At 41.6% G+C, this 22,565-nt stretch overlaps 1 protein-coding gene across 2 annotated transcripts; it reads left to right on the forward strand.

Moving 5' to 3' along the window:
- Nucleotides 1-1,954: 1,954 nt before the first annotated feature.
- C1H6orf118 (chromosome 1 C6orf118 homolog) lies at nt 1,955-22,328 on the forward strand. Of its 2 annotated transcripts, none has more exons than XM_014858377.3 (10): nt 1,955-2,074; nt 8,503-9,176; nt 9,994-10,116; nt 10,958-11,017; nt 13,391-13,515; nt 16,046-16,104; nt 17,896-18,077; nt 19,162-19,215; nt 19,764-19,825; nt 21,195-22,328. In XM_014858377.3, exons 1-10 carry the CDS (start codon nt 2,050-2,052, stop codon nt 21,301-21,303), a joined length of 1,473 nt encoding a protein of 490 aa, XP_014713863.2. In that variant the 5' UTR covers nt 1,955-2,049; the 3' UTR covers nt 21,304-22,328. The 2 variants fall into 2 exon arrangements, with proteins under 2 accessions (XP_014713863.2, XP_070374917.1); XM_070518816.1 differs by having other exon boundaries at nt 2,067-2,254; nt 21,195-22,327.
- Nucleotides 22,329-22,565: the final 237 nt, after the last annotated feature.

Raw genomic sequence — 22,565 nt, forward strand, 5'->3', positions numbered from 1 at the left:
TCCCGCCTTCTCTGCGTTCATCCCACTGCTTCTTACTCGTAAGTTGTCTCTCCTCTCTCCTGAGCATCTTTAAAGCAGGGAATAAATCGTGCATTTCTGCACTCTTAGCAAAGTGATAAGAGCAGACAATACTTCTTTTTTTTCTTTTTGAATGCGGGGTGGGATGAAAGGTGTGTGGACAAACAAATTAGTTGGGAGGTAGCGTCAGTTTCATCAGCAGGTCAGTTAAATGTTTTAAGATGTGTTCCTGCGCCATCTAGCGATGAAAAACAAAATAGCATAATGCGAATAGGTACTGGTACATAGTAACGAATTTGTAGGGCGAGCAGTCCTTGGTGGTTCCCACAGTAGATGCCTGACCTCAAGGAAGATCTCACGTGTTTTTGGCAGGTCAGTTCAATGCACTCATAACATAATAATTCAATATGTTTCTGCTCCGAAGACTTTGTTGAAATATCTAGCGATTGGCGAGTCACAGTGGATTTATAAGGCTTGATATTGATTTGACCACTGACTTCCTGATCTTTGGCCGATAAGGGGTGGATTAATTTAACTGTGGGATGACTTGGGAGCAACTTAGGCCTTGGGAAAAAATACGTTATTTTCTTGATGATCTAAACCAAGACTCTGAAATACCACGTGAAATGAAATAAATCCATTCTTCTGCCAGCGAGCGGTAGGAGGGCTGAAGCCCGAAGGCTCGGGGACCCACACTTTCCCTGACATCTCCACTGAGGCCAGGGGCCCGTCCCTTTAGCTGGTCTGTGGAGGAGGAGTGAAGGGTACGTCTGCCATGTGTCTACCTGCCTGCACAGAGTGGGAACAAAGGGACGTTCTACAACCTGTAAGAATAATAAGCCCTTTTCCTAAATCACCAAGCAATGCTGAGCAGAAAGTCTGGTTGTTTCATCTCCAATAGTGAATTATATCACAAACTGGGCTGCACACATTTGATTTTAATTTATAATTAACTGAAGGTGGGAAACAAAGCATTTCCTCTCCTGGGTCTGTCCTCAGATATCCTTGTGTGATGTGGGCATTTTCATGTCAACATTTCTAGTTGTGGTTAGATACCTAAATACTGTGAAAATCAGTTATCACTTTTGCGATCTTCTTCCAGGTCAAATTCAAGTACACCTAATTATGGATACATCTGAGCATGCGGGGATCATGGCAACTTCATGGTTTCCAAAACGCTCACATTTAAAGTGTCTGACCAGCGTCAGCGGAAATAGAAGCAAAATACCATGTGCCCTGGAACTTTCACAGACACCATGTAACCCTATTCTCAAAACTCCATGGGTAAGTATTGTCACCTTCCTCATTTCGGAGCCGGTAAGTAGCCAGCGCTGCTCAGAGTTCTCCTAAGAACAACCGAGTCATCATTCCACAACACTCAAGTTCTCTCTGGCTGGAAGAAATTTCAATAGAATTGCAGTTTTCAAAGATGGGAAACTTAGAGGTTTTTATCTTTTTCCTCCCACATGGGATAGACCGAGGAAAGGGCACAGACTTTGCAGTCAAATGTGCATTTCCACTCTTCTTCTCCTCAATCACTGATTTTGGGCAAGTTACTTAACCTCACATGATCTCAATTTCCTACTGGGAAATTCATGGATAATGACACTAAAATTATTACATGATAAGTTAGCGACTGGCACCTCCTATTTGCTAGAACTCGGTACAGTTGGATGGGTTGTGCACTGTTCAATCTGCACATCTCTGTAGAAGATGCCCAACCAAACACCAGTTACCTTTTGCTCCCTAGGCTTTGGAAAAGAATCAGAGAGAGCAAGGGAATTGCGGTGTTTTTCAAATCACAAAAAGTGTTCTCTTTTAAAAAGGAAAACAAGCCAGCAAACCTAGTACTCGCTGTTCAAGACGGTGAGAGGCATAAGACGGGGAGGATCAGAGGAAAGATTCCGTGGCAGGAGCTGCCTGTCCTGGTTGCCCAGCAGCAGAGGAACACCGTGGGGAGGGACTTAGAATGTTTGTCTGTCTCCTCAGTAACTCGCGGCCTCAGCCAGGAGCTGCGCTGGGGAGGAGGCGATGGCTGAGGACTCGGAGCCTGAATGTAAGTAGACACTGAGTGTCGGTGTTTGCTGTTTGTCTGCTGTTTGATTGCCTAGGAACCTGGCCTCTCTGAACTCGGGGTGAAAAATGCAAACCTTTCTGGTGGCTGCAACTCCGCTCCCAGGTCACCAGCGTTTGGAATTGCAACTGGGGATGCGCCCCCTCCTCTGACAATCTAATGGTAATGAGCAACGGAGGGAGGTTGGATGGATGTGTGTGTGTGTGTGTGTGTGTGCTGTGTCCTCCGAGAGGAGGAGGGATGGGGGAGAAGATTTTTAGAGGCTGTTCAGAGAGTTCTTTAAAGAAAGCCACCCTTGGGGTCGTTGGCTCTGGCACGTTGGCGTTCTACATTCCTCACTAGTAACCACAAACCACCGAATATCCACGCCATTATGTACAAAGGCTGCACCACCTCGTTATTTAGTTTCACGTCCCCAAAGGATTATTGTTGTGATTTTAGGAGTGGGGACCAGGTTGACTTCACTCCTTGTCTTTTGCTTCTGAAGCCATTGCTCTCTCACCACACAGCGAGCATGCAAACGGGGTGGGTGATTCAGGCGAATTTTGGGTTGAGAGAAAGCTTGCTGGGACTGTTGACTGTTGAACAAAACAGTCTGAATTATAGAATGCTTTTTAAAAGATGTTATTTTATTACCTCCAAGGGCACTTAGTGCTTTTCTGTGTGCGTTGGTCAGGGGGCAGGTGACAGCTTGGGCCCTGGAGGCAGCTGACCAGCCGAGCATATATACTGACTTAGCCATCCGTGCCTCAGTTTCCTCATGTGTAAAATGAGGCTAGTACAGCACCTGTCTCCTGTAAGTTCTTAGACTATTTTTCTGTTCCTTGTGCAATTACTCAACAGACTAATTGTGTCAGTGAAAACCTCTTCTTTGTAAAGAATATAAATGATAATATCTGGGGCCAGCCCTGTGGTGGAGTGGGTAAGTTTATGTGCTCTGCTTCAGTGGCCTGGGGTTCAGGGGTTCGGATCCTGGGCACGGACCTACACACCGTTCATCAAGCCATGCTGAGGTGGCATCCCACATGGAAGAACTAGAATGACTTACTACTAGGATATATGCAACTATGTACTGGGGCTTTGGGGAGAAAAAAAAGAGAAAGATTGGCAACAGATGTTAGCTCAGGGCCAATCTTCTTCATCAAAAAAAAAAAAGGTTTAAGGAAAAAAACTTAAAAAATAAATGATAACATCAGTCTGCTCCCTGGGTAGGTGGTCTTGATTTCTCATGATGCCCCTCTGGCACTTTCCAAGTTCCTTTCTGCTCCAGGTATGTTGGCTTCCCATGCATGGCAAGGACTGTTTCACGCTATATTGTGCCAATTATTCGGACAGTACAAATCCTTGTTTCTGTACATACCATGGTGGCATTTGTGTTGTTCCTTGAAGGTAGTGGGTGCCAGAGCAGTGGGCAGAAGTTTAGACAGAATGTCTGAGCCACTTTTGCCTTGCAACATCGGTGTTGGTAGTACTTAACTTTCAAGAACTGCCCTATAGGAGCCATCTCGCCTTTCCTCCATTTGGGGTCCCTGGGGGAGGGCGATGCTGTGCTTTGGGGGGCCACCGTCCCCTCTCATTGCAATGCCTGCTCTCCTTGCACTGTCAATTCCATTTAGAGATCATACTCTCCCTTCTGCTGGCCACTAGCCTCCCCCACCCCATCATCCCCTCCGCCCCTTTACAACTGAGTCTGCATTCCACGTGTCCCAATGTATTAAGTTTTCTTCTGCTCCTGTAAGATACGGTAGATTTAGTGACTCAAGGCAACACGTATTCATTATCTCACAGTTCTATGGGACAGAAGTCTAGGTTGGCTCGGCTGGCCTCTGCTGGGTCTCCCTGGGCTGAAACAAGGTGTGGGCCAGGCTGTGTGCCCTTCTGGTGGCTTCAGGGCAGGCTCTCCTTCCAGGATTGTTCAGGTTGGGACAGAACCCAGTTCCTCGCGGTTGTAGGACTGAAGTCCTGTTCCTTTGCCAGCTGTCTGCTGAGGCCACTTGGCTCCTGGAGGCCTCTCTCTAATCTCAGCATGTGGCCCTCCATCTCAGAGCCCCAGGCGGCCAGGGAACCCTTCTCACACTGGGAATCTTTCTCACTTCGCCTTCTGCCGCCTTTCCCTTCTGATTCCAGCCAGAGAAAATTCTCTGCTTCTGGGGGCTCATGTGATTAGCTTGGGCCCATTTAGGCAATCCAGGAAAATCCCTGTGTTATAAGATCACAACCGTAATTAACTCTACAAAGACTGTTTGTCAGGAACATGGAGTTAGGAGGTGGACATCCTTAAGACGCCATTAATCGGCCTTCCGTGCCCAACCAACCTAAGAAAGGTCATTAACGTAAGATCTGCTTAGATGTGGCTTCTCCACATCTCCCGTGTATCCTCCCATATCACAGGTGTGCAGATTTTATTCCCTATGGGACTTTACGGTTCCTGCTGGGGCATTTACTTCATCCCCTGAGGGAGAGAGCATAGTGTGTGATGCACAATGAAATTTTCAATTGTTATTTAAAGTTCTGAAAAGATTCCTTCTTTTCCACATTTATTTGTTAAACAGAACAGTTAGTCCTGATTTTTTCTGAAGACACTGATGGGAATAAAACATAGTTCGTTCCCTCGAGGAAACGTAAGAATCATAGCGGGAGAATGTTCCAGGTAATGATGTGTGTACAGGGTGCGGGAAAGAAATATCTCAATCTTGAGAGGTGTTTTAAAGATCCTCCACGTAGTTAAGATGAGGCAGCACAAAACAGCCAGAGGGAGAGGGTCCCCAGAGATGGAAGGACTCCCCATGTAGGTTCTGTTAGTTCTTTTGGGGGCATAGGTGCCCTTGGCCTGGCTCCATGCCCAGGCCTGCCTCTTCCTCTCTGGCTCTCCTCTGGCCAAGCCCACCCCCCGGGGCATTGAGCCTGTGGGGCGGGGGATCTACCTGCTCTGTTCTCTGAATTCTTGTCACTAACACCACGACCCCCCCCAACCCGCCCTCACCAGGATGCTTGCTGACTCTAAGATGGATGCGGGGGAGACAGGGCACAGAAAACACAGGTGGCATAAGGATATTGTGGAGAGAGACCAGCAAGAACTTCTATGGGATTCCAGGATTCACAGAGACCGGATAACACACAAAGGAACATTGATCCGTAATAACTTTGACATTAAAGATCTGTTGCTTCTATCCTGAAAAAGATGAATTACTAAAAAAAAAAAAAAAAAAACTCTAAGTTTTAAAATGTCAAATCTTTACAATGTTTGAAAGCTTGATTAATTCAAACCTAATCCAAAAAGCCTATTACTATGTCTTCCCTATCAATATCTATTCAAAAAGTCAGTTTGGTTTTACTTACGGCAAATTTATTTCCTTATTATACTATAAAGAACCACATTTCCCAATGAATTGTTTCAATTTTTTTTTCTTTTTTGCGGTCAGTTTGAGATGGCAAGATATACAAATCAGCATGTTTTCATTAGGAAAATAATTAAAATATTCATTGCCAGGAGGGGATCTGTATGTATTATAAGAACTTGGCAGACAGCAAAGGACTCTGGATTCTCCAAGTCTAGTGAAGAAGTCTTATTTCAATCTAAGTCAAAAGTATTCTAAGTAGAAAGGTGATTTTGCTAATTAATTTGCTGGTGGCTCCAAATCCTTTTTGGAAATAAAATAAGCAAAGGATAACACAATGACTAAGTTGCCTCCTTCTCCCATTTTGCAAAAAGCGTTGGTATAATGTGTGTGATGGTGAATTTTATGTGTCAAGGTAGGTCGGCCACAGTACACAGATACTTGGTCAGACATCATCCTGGATGTTTTTGTTGAGGGTGTTTTTTTGGATGAGGTTAATATTCAGCTCAGTAGATTTTGAGTAAAGCAGATTGCCCTCCATAAAGTGGGTGGGCCTCATCTAATCAGTGGAAGGCCTTAAAAGAACAAAGACTGACCTCCCCAAAGCAAGAGGGATTTCTCCAGCAGAAAGCCTTTGGATGTGAACTGGGTCTCCAACCTGCTGGACCACCCTGCAGATTTTGGACTTGCCAGGCTGCATAATCATGTGAGCCAATTCCTTCAAATAAATCTCTTTATATACACATCCTATTGGTTCTGTTTCTCTGGAGAAGTCCAACTAATGCTTTGCTCAGTGTTTTCTTTAAGCGTTGATGCCTTTGATGAATTATAATGATTATCTGTCTTGAAGAACTGTTCTATTAATATTTTAACATTTCATAAGCAGTTTCTTTGAAGTCCTAAGATAATCAATAGGGAGCAATTCTCAAGAATCCCACTGCTGGAAACATTTGCTCCAGTATCCAACCACACAAGGAGGAAAGGATGACTTGTTTCCTCACTGGACAATGCACGAGGAGGCTGGGCTCTGGGCTTGGCGACATCCCTGAGGCAGGCAGGACTCTGGAATGCCCCAAGTTTCTGTGCCCCCTGGTGCACATGTCCAGCCTAGTCCCCAGGGCTGGAGGAGAGAGTGCTCCATGACTGTGCTGTGTCCTATAGCACCAGTGACCTCAATATAGGGACAGTGTCAGGTGGGCCTTACCTAATCACATGCGGCTGGACACAGAGGGCTCAGAGGTCAGGGGCACAGGAAGTATGTGAAGTGCCCATGCTGGCTTGGAGATGGAGGGGGGTCATGTGTCCAGGAAGGTGGGCGGCCCCTAGGGGCTGAGAGAGACTCCTGCCAACAGCAAACTAGGGATTGGGGACCTCAGTCCTACAGTCATAAGGAACTAGGTTCTATCACAATAAGACTGAGCCCGGGAGTGGATTTTCCCCCAAAAGCCTCCAAGCATTCAGCCAGACCCACACCCTGATAGCCCCATTGTGATACCCAGAGCAGGGAACCCAGCCCCTCCAGGCTGACGTGCTGCCCACAGAACCCGGAGCTAACATGTGGGTTTGCAGCTGTTAAGTTTGCGGTCATTTGTTACATGGCAATAGAAGCTATTGCAGTTCCTTATATTCTCTGGGCCCTCATTTCTTCTCTTAGATGAAAATAGAGAAAGTGGTTTGTCCTGATTTCTTGTCATTGCATCTGGACATGGACTGGTCAGAGAAATGGGTTTGGATATGGCATGGGTCCCAGAAAGCCATGTCCCTGCCTCCCTTTGCACAGGCAGTTGTGAAACGAGGGAAATGATCCAACAGTTAGGGTAAAGGGCTGCACTCAGAGGTCAGTGCTGCCACATGTCAGACGTCTGGACCTGAGTCAGGCACGTAAGCGCTCTCAGCTTCTCTTTTTCAAAATGGGACTCGTTACAGTGGGGATGCTCCTGGGGACTGAAGGCTGTAATGGGCGTGTGGGCGTAGGTGGAACCTTGGCCTATGGGAGCTCAGGATGGGGCCCTAGAGGGCTGAGATGGCTGGTTTTCTCTCTGTCACCAGTGTCCTACCCAGCTCAGGAAGCATGGTAGATCTCAGCTTTGGTGGACAGAAGGACATCTGCTTATTTATTCCTCCGGGTCTTTCTGGAAGGTTATGCTAAAGGCTACCTGCTCCAAGACCATCACAGTGTACCCCCCCAGAAAGAAATCCCCTTTTCTCATCCTGAAGTCTGGACCTACTCATGTTCTACCAGAAGCATTTAGTAAGGTATTCCCTGTACTGTAGTCCTTTAATAAAAATGGGTACCATTTATGGAGTATCTACTCCATCCATGTGCTTCTTTACCAAAAGCTATTCCATTGGTTGTCAATCAACCCTTTGCGTAGGATGGTCACTCTGATTTTGCAGAGGGAGAAACTATGGTTCAGAGAGATTGTGTAAGTTCTTTGCACTCACATAGTCAGGAAACTGATTCAAAGGGCCACATTTCCCACTTTCTTATGTCTTGGGCCATGTGCCCAAATGGAGCTTTACCACTGGGACCCGTGAGAAGTGGGGCCCTTTGTGGAGGGGTCCCTGTCGACATACCCACAAATTTTGCTCTGTGGCTCATTATCTTCCCACAAGTGCGGTGGGAGGGGAAGGAGTGAACAACTCGTCTATCACGGAGAGGTTCGTCAAGGACTCCTGAGACATTTCAGCATTAAGGTAGAAAGAAAAACACCTTTGTTTATTCCCTAGTGTAGATGTCTTTAAGCATGATCGTTAAGAATTATAATTGCACTTTTAGACTTTTCTTACAAGGCCTTCGCTAACATTGTAAGAGACCATCCGTTGAGTCAAAACCCCATCTTCCTTCTTCCTGGCTCTGCAGGCTTCTGGGCTTTCTGACGGGAACTGCGCATCATGTGCATCTGGTGTGCTTCTCGCTTGCCCAGCCCTGCCCGTGTACCCTTTTCCCCTATCCGCCAGTCTCTCCCTTGGGAATGCGATATTCTAGTTCAGCAAATGCACACATTGCCTCATTGCCTTATTGTGGACCTAGGAATGATGTTTAATCGTCTTCTTATCTTTCCCGACCAGTCTACCTGAGGTGGAAACACTGTGAGACGCCCTATGTTAAGACTTTATGCAATCTAACGAAACTCTTGAACAGACTTCAGAAAGACCACAGAGATGACGTCTACCTTTACATCTCTGGACACCTGAATCCCAATAAGCTCTACAGGCCACCTGCGACGATCTTGCATCACTGGGCCAATGCCAATAGGCCAAAGGGGGAAAGAATCGTCAGAGTGGAAAAGCCGTTCGATAAGAAGATTGCAAAGATGAAAGATGCCTGGGCTTATTTTACCATCAACACAGCCCTGCATCCAAACGATGCCCAGAACACACCACTCTTCAGGTATTTGAACCCTGTGGCACACACTTCCCACAGTTCAGAAGAGGATCTCATTCCAAAGATGGCTCCAAGAGGAGAGGGTTCTTCTGAAGGACGCAAGAAGGAAGAACTAAGACTGCCAGAGATGAAGGTTCTCAAGTCCAAAACAGTCAAGTCCAGCCGTCAGTGCGTGATGTCACCTCCAGGCAAGGATGAATACCAGTACATCAGCTCATACTTGGCCGGCGTGACCAAAGCAGACAAGTATAGGAAGTTCTTGTGTTTCGAAAAAGAAGTTCTTGCAAAGCAAGATCTCCTGAAGAATGATTTCACTGGGGGCAAGGCAGCGATATGCCATGAAAAGAAGCTGGAACAGGTAAGGAAGGGAGTTTTGCAATACTGTCCACGTAAGTGCCATAGCTCTAGGAATCTAAATACTGTGGGAAGAGACTCGCCCTCAGATGCCTCATTTATGTTTCCAGGCAGAATAGAACAAGGCTGCCAGGTGTTGAGAATATCTGAACAGGATGTAGATGATAATGGTTGGGGTGAGATAAAAGAAGGCTAAGTTTGGAGACTGGTAAGTTGGAGGTGATTTCATAATTGGAAGCATTAGATGCTGCATAGCAGCTATGGTAAATAAAATGTTCGCGAGATAGCAGAAGGATCCGAGAAGAGGTTTGCCTAAGTCACTATGAAAGAAGGTGAAGGGAGAGGGAGGAGAGAGTTGACAGTTACATGACATAAGGAAAGGCTGCCTATGAGTCACACATGTCTTTGAAGGTGGTTAAGTGTGCTGTGAAGTGATGCGTTGAGCGTGCGAGGCTCTGGGTATTGCATATACCAGATAACCAAACCTTGGTGAGATTTTTGCCTGAGAGGACTGAGGAAAGAGACAGACCTTGGGGTCATCATGGAGGCAGAGAGTGAATCCTTGAGGACAGGATGCAAAGGGGTGAATAAAGAAAAGAAGACAAAACTTGGATGACCATGTAAGGTTCTCAGCACTGGCTGGAGGAAATCAGATGCATCTTGATTTCCCACTGGGCTCTGCCCAGACCTAACGCTTGGGCAGTGGGAGCTGTATCCTCTGATAGAAAGCCCCATGGGGATTCTGATTCCTTAACCTGAGAAACTATTTGGGAAGGGAAATCAAGACATCCTGAACCGGTCTGGTTCTGTTTTTCCTCCAGGAGCTCCAGAAAGTATGCGTATGCGACCCTCAGCAGTTCAACAGACTACAGGTCTTTGGGAAAATTTTTGAAGACATTTGCAATAGTTCTTTGATATTTGGTGATATCTTGAAAGAAGTGAAGGTAATAGAAACATATATCTCCCACATAACAATTGAAAGCCATGCATGATCTTCTGCGCACATGATCTCAACTCGCACAGAAATTCTGTCAAGTATCATGGTCTCCTTTCTACAGACGAGGAAAATCCCTCACAGAGCCTGGAAGTAATGTGCCTACAGCCACATGGATCCTAAGTGGGCCATGTGGCGTAAACACCCATCTTACTCACTCCTTAAGCTCGTATTTTTCCACTAAAGCTTCCTAATTATATATAAACTTTTATAAAAGCTACATAGGTAACATATAAACTTTTATAATGATGCATATGTAATTTTACATGAATCTTTATGGAATTATAAGTTTGTTGTGATTTCATGATGAAAATGACCTTCCTATTGAAGCTAAGTTGAAAGTAGGTTGCTTACAGATCCTGCTATTGTCTAAGTCCTCAAGGGCAAAGAATACTTAGAAGCAGCAAGACGGTGTGTCCTGTTCTCCAGAGAATGTCTTCATCCTTGGAGAGCTCATCTATGGCAGGTAAACAGGACCCGATCCATGGAGCTTCCGAATGGCAGGAGCTCACATGGTCTTACCATGTGTCAAGTGATTTTATGATACTGTTTTGAGGTGATCCATAGTTAATATTCAAATATGTTTCAAAGATAGTGAAATTGATACATTTTAGTGTGTACAGTGTTTAACATATTGCAGGAATATTTTCTAGTTTTTGAAATGATCTAAAAACTGACATCCTTAAGTCCGTACTACTCACACACATGAATAACCTTTAGTCTCGTTATCCCATACCACCTATCCAATGGGTTTTTCTCTCTCTCTCTTTTTTTTTTTTTTTTTGGTACAGGACACATATGAACTCTACATGACAATACTTCTGGAGTCCCAGCCCACAGCCCAGTATGAGGTAATAATCAATCCTGCAGGTGCCTGAGTGAGCCTATTTCTTCATATTTCAGGAGCAGTAGAAAACATTCTGAATCCAAGAAGCCCCATTTGTGCCTCCATAATTCAATATAGCTGATACTTTTATTAGAGATGGGCTTGATACTAGCTGATGGGTGTTGTGGGTAGAGAACTTAACTTCTGCTCATGGTGATAATGCTGGTCAGGGAGGAGGAGGCCACCAATTCTCAGTGATCTCTGCTGGCTTAACCCTCCGTGACCCAGAGCTCGCATGTTGGTGTTGCTCAGAATTGTCCCTCTCTCGTTTCTCACTCTCTCCCTGCTAGATGAGATCCATTTGCGTAGCCCCATTACACTGATGATCCCCAGCTTTGTATAGGTCTCCCAGATCTTTCCTGTGAGTTCCAAATTGTACCTCTATCCAGCTTCTCACTGGATGTTGACACTTAGGTATCTGGGGTAGGCAAGTTACAGACCTTAAAATAGGGAGATTATCCTGGATTATTTGAGTGGGCCCAATCTAATCAAATGAGCCCCTAAAAGCAGAGAACGTACTCTGGCTGGAGACAGAAGGGAGAGGCAATTCCAAGCGTGAGAAGGATTCCACGGCTTCTGGGGGCTCTGAGACGGAAGGCCCATGTGCTGGGACTAGAGAGAAGTTTCTGGGAGCTGAGAGCAGTCCTGGCTGACAACCAACAAGGGAATGAGACTTCAGTCCTACAACCACAAGGATCTGGGTTCTGCCAACAACCTGAATGACCTTGGTAGGAGATTCTGCCCCAGAGCCTCCAGAGAAGAGTGCAGCCCAGCCCACACCTTGGTTTCAGCCCTGTGAGACCCTAACAGGGCCCAGCTGAGCCAACCTAGACTTCTGCCCTACAGAACTGAGATAATAAATTTGCATTAAGCCTCTAAGGTTGTGACCATTTATTATGACTGTAACATAAAAGTAAGAAAATGTCCCATGGATAGTTCAAAACAGAGCTTCCAAAACTGTTTTTAATTGTCCTTTATTGAACATCAGCTCCCATAATGCATGGGTGTGGTCCTTGTCTCATTGACACCTCACTCTTTTCTGCATTCCCCCAATGAGGCAACCGTGCTGGGTTGAATAAATGTCCTCCAAAACTTTGTGTCCACCTGGAAGCTGTGAATGTGACCTTCTTGGGAAACAGATTCTGTATAGATGTAATCAAGTTAAGATGAGATCCTTAGAGTGGGTCCTAATCCAGTGATGAGTGTCCTTATAAGAAGAGGGAAGTTTGGACACAGACACAGATGTTAGAGGCAGAGATCTGAGTGGTGCATCTCCTGACATATCACTATATTTCCAAACCACTGCAGTATGTATGTATATACGTAAACAGTTTGGGAATATAAATGGTACCATGTCACTAATATCAGAAAGCATGCCCAGTTGTTATCCCCAGTGAAGAGTATAAAGGATGCAATGTGACGAGTAGCATGCAGCATGCATAAACCTGTGGCCTCATCTAACTGGTGACAACTTCCAGGTGTTCCCTCCAGACTTGGGTCACACCTGTGGATGTTTAGTAAGGAAAACAGACTTCAGGAATAACTTTATCACTTACCCAAACCAGGAGAATATAACCCTGGAGCTAAGATGACTTTTGACGTTTTGAATTCATTCAAGTTTAAAAATTCTGTCTTATAAATTGGGAAGCGTAGTTTCTTACTTTGTGTAAAAAACACAACATTACAAGGAGGTCAGTTCTAACTTCCTTCTTAATCCAAAATCAGCTGTGTGCATTGCTTTCTTTGTTTTGAGCTTTTCATGCTGCAGAAAAATAAGCTTTTATTTGACAGAAATAAACAGAGGCTCCAGTTGGGGGTCTACCCTGTTTCTTATCTTTTAAGCTTGAGTCAAAAAGGAACATATATGCCTGTATCTCAATCAAACACCGGAATGCAAAAAATCCCCAGGCCAACGGGGCACTGCATCCTTCTTCCAGTTTCTGGAAACTTGGCAGCCCATCAGCTCCACGTTTGAGTACAGCACTGCTTTATATCTGTGTGCAGTAAATGAATTAATTGATTCTCACTCACTTAGAAGAAATAATTGTAGTAAAGATAATGATGTACTCGAAGCACTTTATTTCCCCCACACAAACCACGCAACCCCCCACTGATTTCTGAATTTCTTAGGAAAACAAAACCTTAAAATATATATAAAAAAATTTTACCCGGATCGTCACATGACTGGTTATCCCACCTCCAATATTATCCTCTCCCTGAAGCCCTCTCTAATTACCTGTTTTAACTAGAATGTAGATTTTGACTCAGGACATCTTGAATGCACTGTAACCACAACAAAGGAAGATTCTCACCCTTCCTGTGTGTTTGTCCCACCTAGACTTTGCTGGCTCACTTCAAAGGGCTGCAGAGGAGATCTGTGAAGACAGAGGATGTCGACCAGGCCAGGGAGGAACTGAGGGCGTGTGTGAGGGCTGTCAAAGCAGCCGTGGAGCGTAATGACAAGTAAGGGTTAACCAGCTGACTTGATCCGTGTTGTGATCATACTATTTTACTGTATCTTAGACCATGTGATGAGCATATGTTTCCCTTTTTGCTGCATTATTGGCTGAGGCATGCTACCTTTCTCTACATCCTGCCCATCATCTGGCGTCTTCCACAAGCAGGGACATATGGGACTAGGCTGTTCTAGATCTGGTGTTTCTACGAGGGGAGTTTGGGGAGGTTTCTGAAGGAATCTCGTGCGTTCTTTGGTGGCCCCTTGAGGACTTATTGACAGATGGGAGTGCTGTAAATTCTAGACGCCTTTTATGAATGCCCTTATTATCTTAACTTAAAAAAATCTTTCTCCTCCCTGTATAGTCTTCCAGGATGAAATCACAATCAGATAGGATATACTTTTTGTAAAAGATTAAAAAAAAAAAAAGATTAAAGCAAATTTGACACACCCTAAATAGCCTCAAGAAAATAAAACTAGAAACAAAAACCAAAAAACAAAACTACACCTTCAGTGTAACTAGAAGACGGAAAGCATCCAAAATTCAAAATACCTGAAAATGAAGAAATGCACATCAAATGCTGGTGAACTATTATCCACTCTCTTTCTGCAAACCTTTGTGACAATAAGGGCAGTTTGGAGAAGAGAGAAGAATGGGGCTAACAGAAGACCTAAAATTGTTCTAAAGCCACTGCCAGAGGAAGAGAGAGAGAGAGAGAAAGAGAGAGAGAGAATCTATCCTAAGTGAGAATATTGCAAAGGTTGCCGGTAGATCGATCAGAGCACTGACTTAAAAGGAAAGGACTTCAAAGTGAGTGTGGAAGCAGGGAAACAATTCTGAAATGCTAATGACCTGGGTGAGAAGAGGATTAAAAGAAGTGATCAGCATCCTTTGCAACTGTGCACTGAAGAGACAAGAAGCAAAGATGGGGAATTTAGAATTCCATCAAAGAAGAGCATCGAAGGGTACACAGTGCCTCCCACTGCGGTTCTTCCTTTCCTCCAAAAAAAAGCTATCCAGCAAAAAATGAAAACAAGACAAAACAAAAGACCCCAAAACAGCAAGAACATAATTTGCTACTCTGACAGATGTGTCCTCCTGAATTAGGAATCTTGCACACTACCCCAGACCACTAGCCGTGCCCACAAAATGGCAGAGGTATAAGGATCTTTGTCCACACAAACTACTATAAAAAGAAAACAGAATATGAGAACCCAAACAATTTAACTGATGAAAATCCTGCCGTCCAACAATAACAGCAAACAGTTGGAGAAGAAAACTGTGCCACAGCACTCCAAACCAAATGAAATACTCTGAACAGAGCATTTCAGGATATGAAAACCACCTTCAGTCAGAAATTTAAAACCTAAGCACAGAAATCAACAACAGCAAAAAAGGGAAGACGTGAAACAAGATTTGACATCTAAGGAAAGACAGGTGAAAAAGTCAAAATTACAGATCAAGACTAAACTATGACATGCCCAAGGAGGAATATCTCGGAGTGAAAATATAATCAAGGGCATTAGAGAAAAGCAGGAAAACATCAAGAGAATGAAAATGACAGAGAGAGAAAATGAGTCAGAGAAAAAGGGCTTGAAACAGAAGATCAGCAAAGAAGATCCAATTTACATATAATTAAAGTCCCTGAAGAAGAAAAACAAAGCAATGGAATAGAAACATAAATAATATTTAAAACTATAATATAGTAAGAATGTCTGGAAACTCAACCCTTGGAATCTACATATTGAAAAGGCCTTTATCATTATAATTAATCCATTCAACCTCAATTTCTTAACATTGGGGGTCCTAATACCTTGCTGTTTCTCTTTTAATCTCTGATAAAATGAGCTAATGTGCATGAAAATTTGAAACTATTAGGCCCCTTCTAGATTTGCAGCATTAAGCCATTTGTGGTTTTGATGTTTTTAACCAAATCACAGTGAATACCTCAGTGTATGCAATATTTATTAGATTCCTTTTTTCTCTCTCTGTAAATCTGTTAGAAATAAGATAGTTGATTTAGTTTATTTTGAACCAGGAAGAGGATCCATTACAAAGGTTTTTATTTTCTTCTTTTAATATTTCTTGTATTTTATTTTTAGTTTAAATATAGTGGAATTAGTAAATTGTATCTGTGGAATGAAATCTTAATGCACAGGGAAAATACAATGTATATTCCAACATCAGTAAGATCTTTCTATTGCCCTTGATTTGTTGTTTACCTCTAAGTGTAAAATATTTTCTTTGCCTCCTTGCTTCTTAGAAATTCAAGTCACAAAATAATATCAATAAACTCTATTGTAAATCATGTATTTTACGTTAACTAGTTCCTTTAATTAGTAGTTTACGCAATCTTGGTAAGAAAGTGTTTTCTCATTTATCTAACTTGACTCAGTCTCTCATTTTATGTATATCTTAAAATTTTCTTTTTTGCTAGAAACTAATAAGATCAGTTTTTATTTCTCAATTAGAAAAAAGATGAAAGAAAAAAGTGCCAATGGGGTTCTAATATTTCACTATTTTTTATCAAACCGTAGACTCAGAAGTGAGTTAGAGTTGGAGCGTGTCTTGCTACAATCTGCTAAGGAAAAATCAGGCAAGTGATGTTCTTCTGACATATGTTTGTCTGGGACTTTTGGGTGAGGAATCTTCAAACCTGGTCCCCTGTTCACGGCCTCCTGCTATTAGTTATTTGAAAGAGTTTTCCAGAGAGATTATTCAATTTTATTCATTTACTTTTTCCCATCAAGTTGTTTAGAAATAATCTAAGACTTCATTTAATCTGAAGTGGTTTAAATGAAATACTTCAAAGACACAAGGAAGCAGTTGGTCTCTGTAAGAACTTCCGTCAAGGTTAAAAGTTTATTATTTCAGTTTCTTTTCTTTTGGGCACCTTTGATTATTTAGTTTCTCTGTACCCAGAGACAGTGTCTCCATCATTTCATTATTCTTTACAGTCTTTGTGGGGGTTTTTTTGTTGTTTTTTTTTTAAAGATTCGCACCTGAGCTAACAACTGTTGCCAATCTTCTTTTTTTTCTTCTGCTTTTTCTCCCCAAATACCCCCAGTACATAGTTGTATATTTTAGTTGTGGGTCCTTCTGGTTGTGGCATGTGGGACGCTGCCTCAGCATGGCCTGACGAGTGGTGCCATGTCCGCGTCCAGGATCCGAACCAGGGAAACCCTGGGCCGCTGAAGCAGAGCACGCGAACTTAACCACTCAGCTACAGGGCTGGCCCCAATCTTTGTGGTTTTTAGTGGAACATTGAATTAATTCAGGACCTTATGTAGAGAAAATTATGTCAAGTTTTGACCAAGACATTTGGAATACATCCTAAGGAAATTGACCAAATGATCTAAATATGGGAATCAGATCCCATGAGGAAATGTTGAAGGACTAAAAGTTGTTCACTCTGGGGGCCGGCTCGGTGGCCGAGTGGTTAAGTTCGTGCGCTCCGCTGCGGCTGCCCAGGGTTCGGATCCTGAGCGCGAACATGGCACTGCTCGTCAGGCCACGTTGAGGCGGCGTCCCACATCCTACAACTAGAAGGACGTGCAACCAAGATATACAACTGTGTACAGGGCGGGGTTTGGGGAGATAAAGCAGAAAAAAAAAATTGGCAACAGTTGTTAGCCCTGGTGTCAATCTTTGGGGGGGAGGGGGAGGAAGGAAGATTGAAAAAAAAAAAAAAGTTGTTCATTCTGGAGAAAGTGCCTTGAAATACATGCTGGGTCTTAAAAAGGGAACCGTGAGCACCTGTTCAATGGATCCACACGGGACTGAAGCAGAGGAAGTGGAGCTGCGGCCTCTTGTGGCTTCCAGGGTAACAGCAATGAAGGCAGCCCATTCTGGTTTACAGACCCTTTACGTTTTTATTCTTAGGTCAAAGAAGTCGGCTTTAATGGATCACAGTGCGTTTCTAAGGCTGGCCGAGTTCGGGATGCCAGTCAGTGGTAGAGGCCTTGACAGGGCTGTGAGTGTGTTCCTGACAGGGAAGGTGGCCAGTGCGTCACCAAGGCTCCGAGGATCCTTATTTCTATTTCTTTAGCTTCAGCTGCCTATCTGCTAAATCAGGATAATGATGGTACTTCCTTATCGGGTTTATTGTGAGGATCAGATGTGATGACTCATGAGACCCACGAGCACAGAGCCTACCACAGTGTAGTCCCTCTGCCCATGCATTCTTCGAGTCATTATTACTTGTGAGAAAGAATACACGGTTCATGGGAAATTAACATTTTATGAATATTGATGTGCTCAGAGTTTGAGTTACATCATATTTTATAGCTATATGTAACATACCTAATATTGTTAATAATACATACTATATTAATAAAGGCTGAGAGACTAAACACAGTCATACTTTGCTTTTAAAAATTATTTCCAGAATCATCCAAGAAAAAAGTAATGGATGAGGAGAACCTTACTCTTATTGAGAAGGTTGAGAAGATGAGGTGTGAAATACTTAATAAATGGGATGAAATTCAAGCTCTTGAAAGAGAAATTAAAACAACTTTGGTTCATACTGGAATTTCACACATCACTGAGAATAAGATTAAAAGCATAGAGGTAGGCAATTTATTTATTTGAATGTTTACATTTTCCTTTTCTTGAAAACCTTGGGAAACACATGAAGCAACTCGATTTTGCCATAGGGTAAAAAAACAATGTAAAATTTGGTCCACATATGTTTTCATTTCAAAACATTTATCGCAAATGATTAGAATAATTACAACTTAGCTAAAACAAAAAAAATGAGGGTGATAAAAATTCTGTGGAGCTCTGTTAAGGGTCAAATTGGATCTCTTTCAGGTAAATTGATGTGTTTTAGAATTTAACAATTTTGTATAGAAAATGCTTGTCATAAAAATAATGGCTGCCATCACATAGTGTCTAATATGTACTCATTAGTTTAAGCTGAATCTCAGAGAAGTTAAGTAACTTGCCAAATATGACACAGTTTGGAGATAGCAAAGCCGAGAACAAGCTTAGTTTCTTTTTGGGCTCCAAAGTCCTTATAATTTCTGTTGTGCCACATTAACTCCATAGTTAGATTTTTAGTTAGGTGTAAATTATGCTGGAAGATAGGAATTAGTTACTGCCATTGAAAGGAGAGTCTACTGTATTCATAGTAGTCTTTAACAATTATTACTAATCACTTTCTTGATAAACAATATAAAGTAAATTATAAGTTTTGATATGCTGTGGTGTCCCGCTTATGGTTACACTGAGCCAGGTTCTGCACAAATAAAAATTGATTATAACATATGTTATATATTATAATCAGTTATTGCTGGTATATATGTGACATTTACATTTGTATTTTTATATTGTATCCAGCCACCTTAACAAAATCTCTTACTAGTTCTGAAAAGTGAAGAATTCTTCTGCTTTGGAATTTGCCTACAATTCTCTAGTGTTTTGCAAAATCAAGCCCACCTCTTCTAGTTTTTGACCAAGAGGGCCAGGATCTTAGTGCGTGTCCTTCACGTCATGCTCTATTTATTCATCTGTTTTTAAATGGTGTGCTATTGGTACTTTTGAAATTAGAATAACAGCATTCACATAATACTTTTTGTTCTATAAATGGGGAAAAATATTTAACAAATATTCTTAACCAACTATCTTTCTTTTAAAACCACTTCTCCTTCAGACTGAAACGATAAAATTGGACACAGCAAATAAAATTCTAAGGAAGAAAATACTTGTAAGTTTTTGTGAATCAATGTTTTTAACAAAAATATTTTCACTAGTGCCTTCTGGTATTGGGTTGTAAACCAAATAAGAAAATATGCATTATCTTTCTAAATGATAACTTTTGGTAATGCTAGGAATATCCGGCTATGCAGACATTAGCTTAAAACTGGACATATTTAAGCTAGTGTATTAATGAAAAAAATAAACATTCTTTTTTAATAGTTGAATGTGCCAATCCGAATCGACCATTTCTTTAACCCTTCCACACATAACAATTAATTGTGATGAGTTTATTCAGTGACAAGGAATATAATGGACTGGCTCCCCTAACAACTATTAGGATACCCCTCCAAAATACATGCTAACAATTTGTTGCATAATAGATTATAGTTCTGTTTCTATTACATATGTGTATCTTTCTATATTACATATAATATGAATTATTATGTTATGCTTGATTCTAGGAGTGGTAATCTCTTTGGATTCAATATTACTGTTGTTATATATGACCAGTATCATGCCATTTTACATGACCAAATGACTTTTACTTTTTGGTAGATTATTGAAAACCATTTGAAGCAGAGCATGAAGAAGAATAAGATGAGTGAGGAGGAGCAGCAGTAAGTATTGATTCCATGATAAAAGAATTGACATAATCTCACGCTATTCCCAAAATCATCTATTCAAAACTAGATTAGGCTAGACAATACTTTTGAATTGTTTACACTCATGAGTGTTAACTTTAAATATGCGTGTGACCTCCTTTCCTGTGCTTGAGAAGGCTTAACCCACGATTTAAATCTCAATCTGTATCTATTACTTAGCAATATAAAAATAAATTCTTTGGAAAAAGCTCAAGAGTTGAGGGTGAATTCTCATGGGGGGGGTGTCAGGAAAGTGGAAAGTCACATGGCTGAGGATGGCTTACTTTTCTCAAATTATATGGTTTCCAGAGATATTAAATCTTTGAAAAACCTATACCTGCTTTACTCTAAAAATTTTAATTTAAAAATGAAATGGCTGATTTATATTATCTGTTACATAAGTTTAGACTTTATATAGTTAATTTTCTTAGAGTTGGTACTACAATTCAAATCTCGGGATTTGGTAAGGCTGGGAGGAACAGAAAAACATTGGTGGTTTACATATGGAAAGGGCTTATTTCTATCAACAGCGAAAAGACATTTATTTGTAGGTGGCCTATGTTCAATGATATCATCAAGGAGCCAGGGCTCTTCCATCTTCCTTCCCAGTTCTCCTTGAGTGTGATTTTCCTCCTCAGGACCTCAGTATGGGCTGTCTTCAGGCATTGGGTCCATGTCCCATGGAGGAAGAAAGGGGAAAGTGAAGGTCAAATGGCAAAGAGCTTCTCATCTTGAAGCTTTTCTACTTTATTTAGAAAGGAAAGCCCTTCGCGGGAACTTCCACCCGTATCTCATGGACAGCGTCATGTCTCAAGGCCATCCTTAGCTGTAAGGAGCATGTCAAATTAAAATGGAGCATTCCACTTCTCAGTGTACGTGGTAGAGAAAGTCAGAGGGGAAAAAATATTAGAGTGGGTGCTGGAGCTGCATGAGCCATACAAGTGGATCCAGGTTTTGTGGGGCATTATATCATGTTGGGTGTCTTCAGAGGAAAAGAATGTAAAATTACAAATACAAAATTGAGAAGGCTTCTTCCATAGCCTTGGCAATGAGAGTGCATGAGCCTGAAGTTTAAATATCATTGTCTTCAAGGTAAATCCACCTCTGCTGTCACACCATACTTAATCTGGAAAATGCTGTAGGGGATTCTTCCCATATACAGAGAGAATCTTTGCTACACTCAAGGCCAAACTCTACTAAAATATTCTTTAAAATGAAAGTGGAGGATTGCAAAGTCTCACTGTGTGTTTTTGAGTAAACGTGTCCTAAAAATAATTATTTTGAAATTTTCCTTTATGCTTAATGTGCTGTTTTCTAATCTATTGTATTCATTTGTTATTTTAAGGAACTTCTGGGAATTTATTAAAGAATTTGTAAAATTTAAAGAAGCAGACAATAACTCCCAAGTGAATGGAAAAATGACCTATGAAAATTTACAGCCACCATGTACATAGCGTCGATGCTTGCAGATGTGTATATTAATGAAGATACATTTCATTTTGTTGGTTTTAATCTCTAATAAAATTAATGTGGTATATGTATCTTCAGATATTGAAATAAATACATGTATGCCTTTGATTAATTTTTCTTTTGTATACATCTTCATCACAATAATACTTCTTGGAGCATTTTCTGCTTTCATTTAATAACTTTCTCCAGGGAAAAATACTTTGAATCATTTGATAGGAATAAGAATTTCAGCATCACTGCAGTATAGACCAAACTTGTTTCTTATTTGCCAAAGCAAGGATATATATGGGCATTTAATAAAATGTAGTAGTCATCTAATTAATATTCATTTAATTAAATAATGATACACTGCTCTACAAATATTACAACACTAGCATAGTGCTTTGCATGGCAGGTGTCTCAGCTGATTGTTATCTTTGTGACAACATTGTGACTTGGGATTTTTTTATCTCTACTTTGCCTATGATCTGGTCTGAGCACTTGGAGTAAATGCAAGTCCGATTTCTTCAGACATTCATATATAGGACTGTTGTGAAGATTAAATGTAAGTGGTGAAATACAAAGACAAGGGATTTAATCCTAACTTAAAATATTAAAGTTTGAGTTCAGAAAGCAAGAAAGAGATAAGCAGCATTTGCTTTCTATGGACCAGGAGGTTGATGTTGGGGAGGTGTGTTCATTACAGCTCTCTTTGCGATCATTAGCTTTCCCTGGGGCACAACTAGTTCTGCTTTTAGAGATAAAATGATGGCAGCTGAAACCGAAAATTTTTACCATATATAGAAATAAATTGGATTTTATTAATGTTTGTTGAATTCTCTATGTTCAAGTTCCTTTCTGTTGGTTATCTATGTTCACTAGAATCTTATTGAGTAGGTACCATATTTCCCATACATGTAGGGGAAAGAATGAAAACGTGAAATGGTGAATTGATTTTTTTAAACTACACTGTCAATAATAAAGCTAGGATGCGAACCAAGATTTGGCTTGCTCAGTTCCTAAACTCTTATCACTGCCTCACGCTGTGTCATTTATATACACCACCAGACAAGATACAGGGAAATGAGTATACATTGTCAAAGAGTGACATAAAGACCGCTAAAACTAAAAAGAAACAGACTGACAAACAAAGCTGAAATTATTTGCTTGCTAAGCAAGGGAGAGCCATTCACTCAAGAGACAGGGTTCAGAGAGAATCCAATTTGAAAGTGGAGGAGCTGGATATAGGGGCCAAAGTGGCATGTTA

This window comes from Equus asinus, chromosome 1 (assembly GCF_041296235.1).
Source record: "Equus asinus isolate D_3611 breed Donkey chromosome 1, EquAss-T2T_v2, whole genome shotgun sequence".
Lineage (NCBI taxonomy): Eukaryota > Metazoa > Chordata > Mammalia > Perissodactyla > Equidae > Equus > Equus asinus.

What these genes read in the sequence shown, in the direction of transcription:
- C1H6orf118 (XM_014858377.3), top strand. Translation starts at nt 2,050, where the DNA reads ATGGCTGAGGACTCGGAGCCTGAAT. An exon ending in ATGAAAAGAAGCTGGAACAG is followed by an intron (nt 9,177 to 9,993) that starts GTAAGGAAGGGA and finishes TTTTTCCTCCAG; the next exon opens with GAGCTCCAGAAAGTATGCGT. An exon ending in ATATCTTGAAAGAAGTGAAG is followed by an intron (nt 10,117 to 10,957) that starts GTAATAGAAACA and finishes TTTTTGGTACAG; the next exon opens with GACACATATGAACTCTACAT.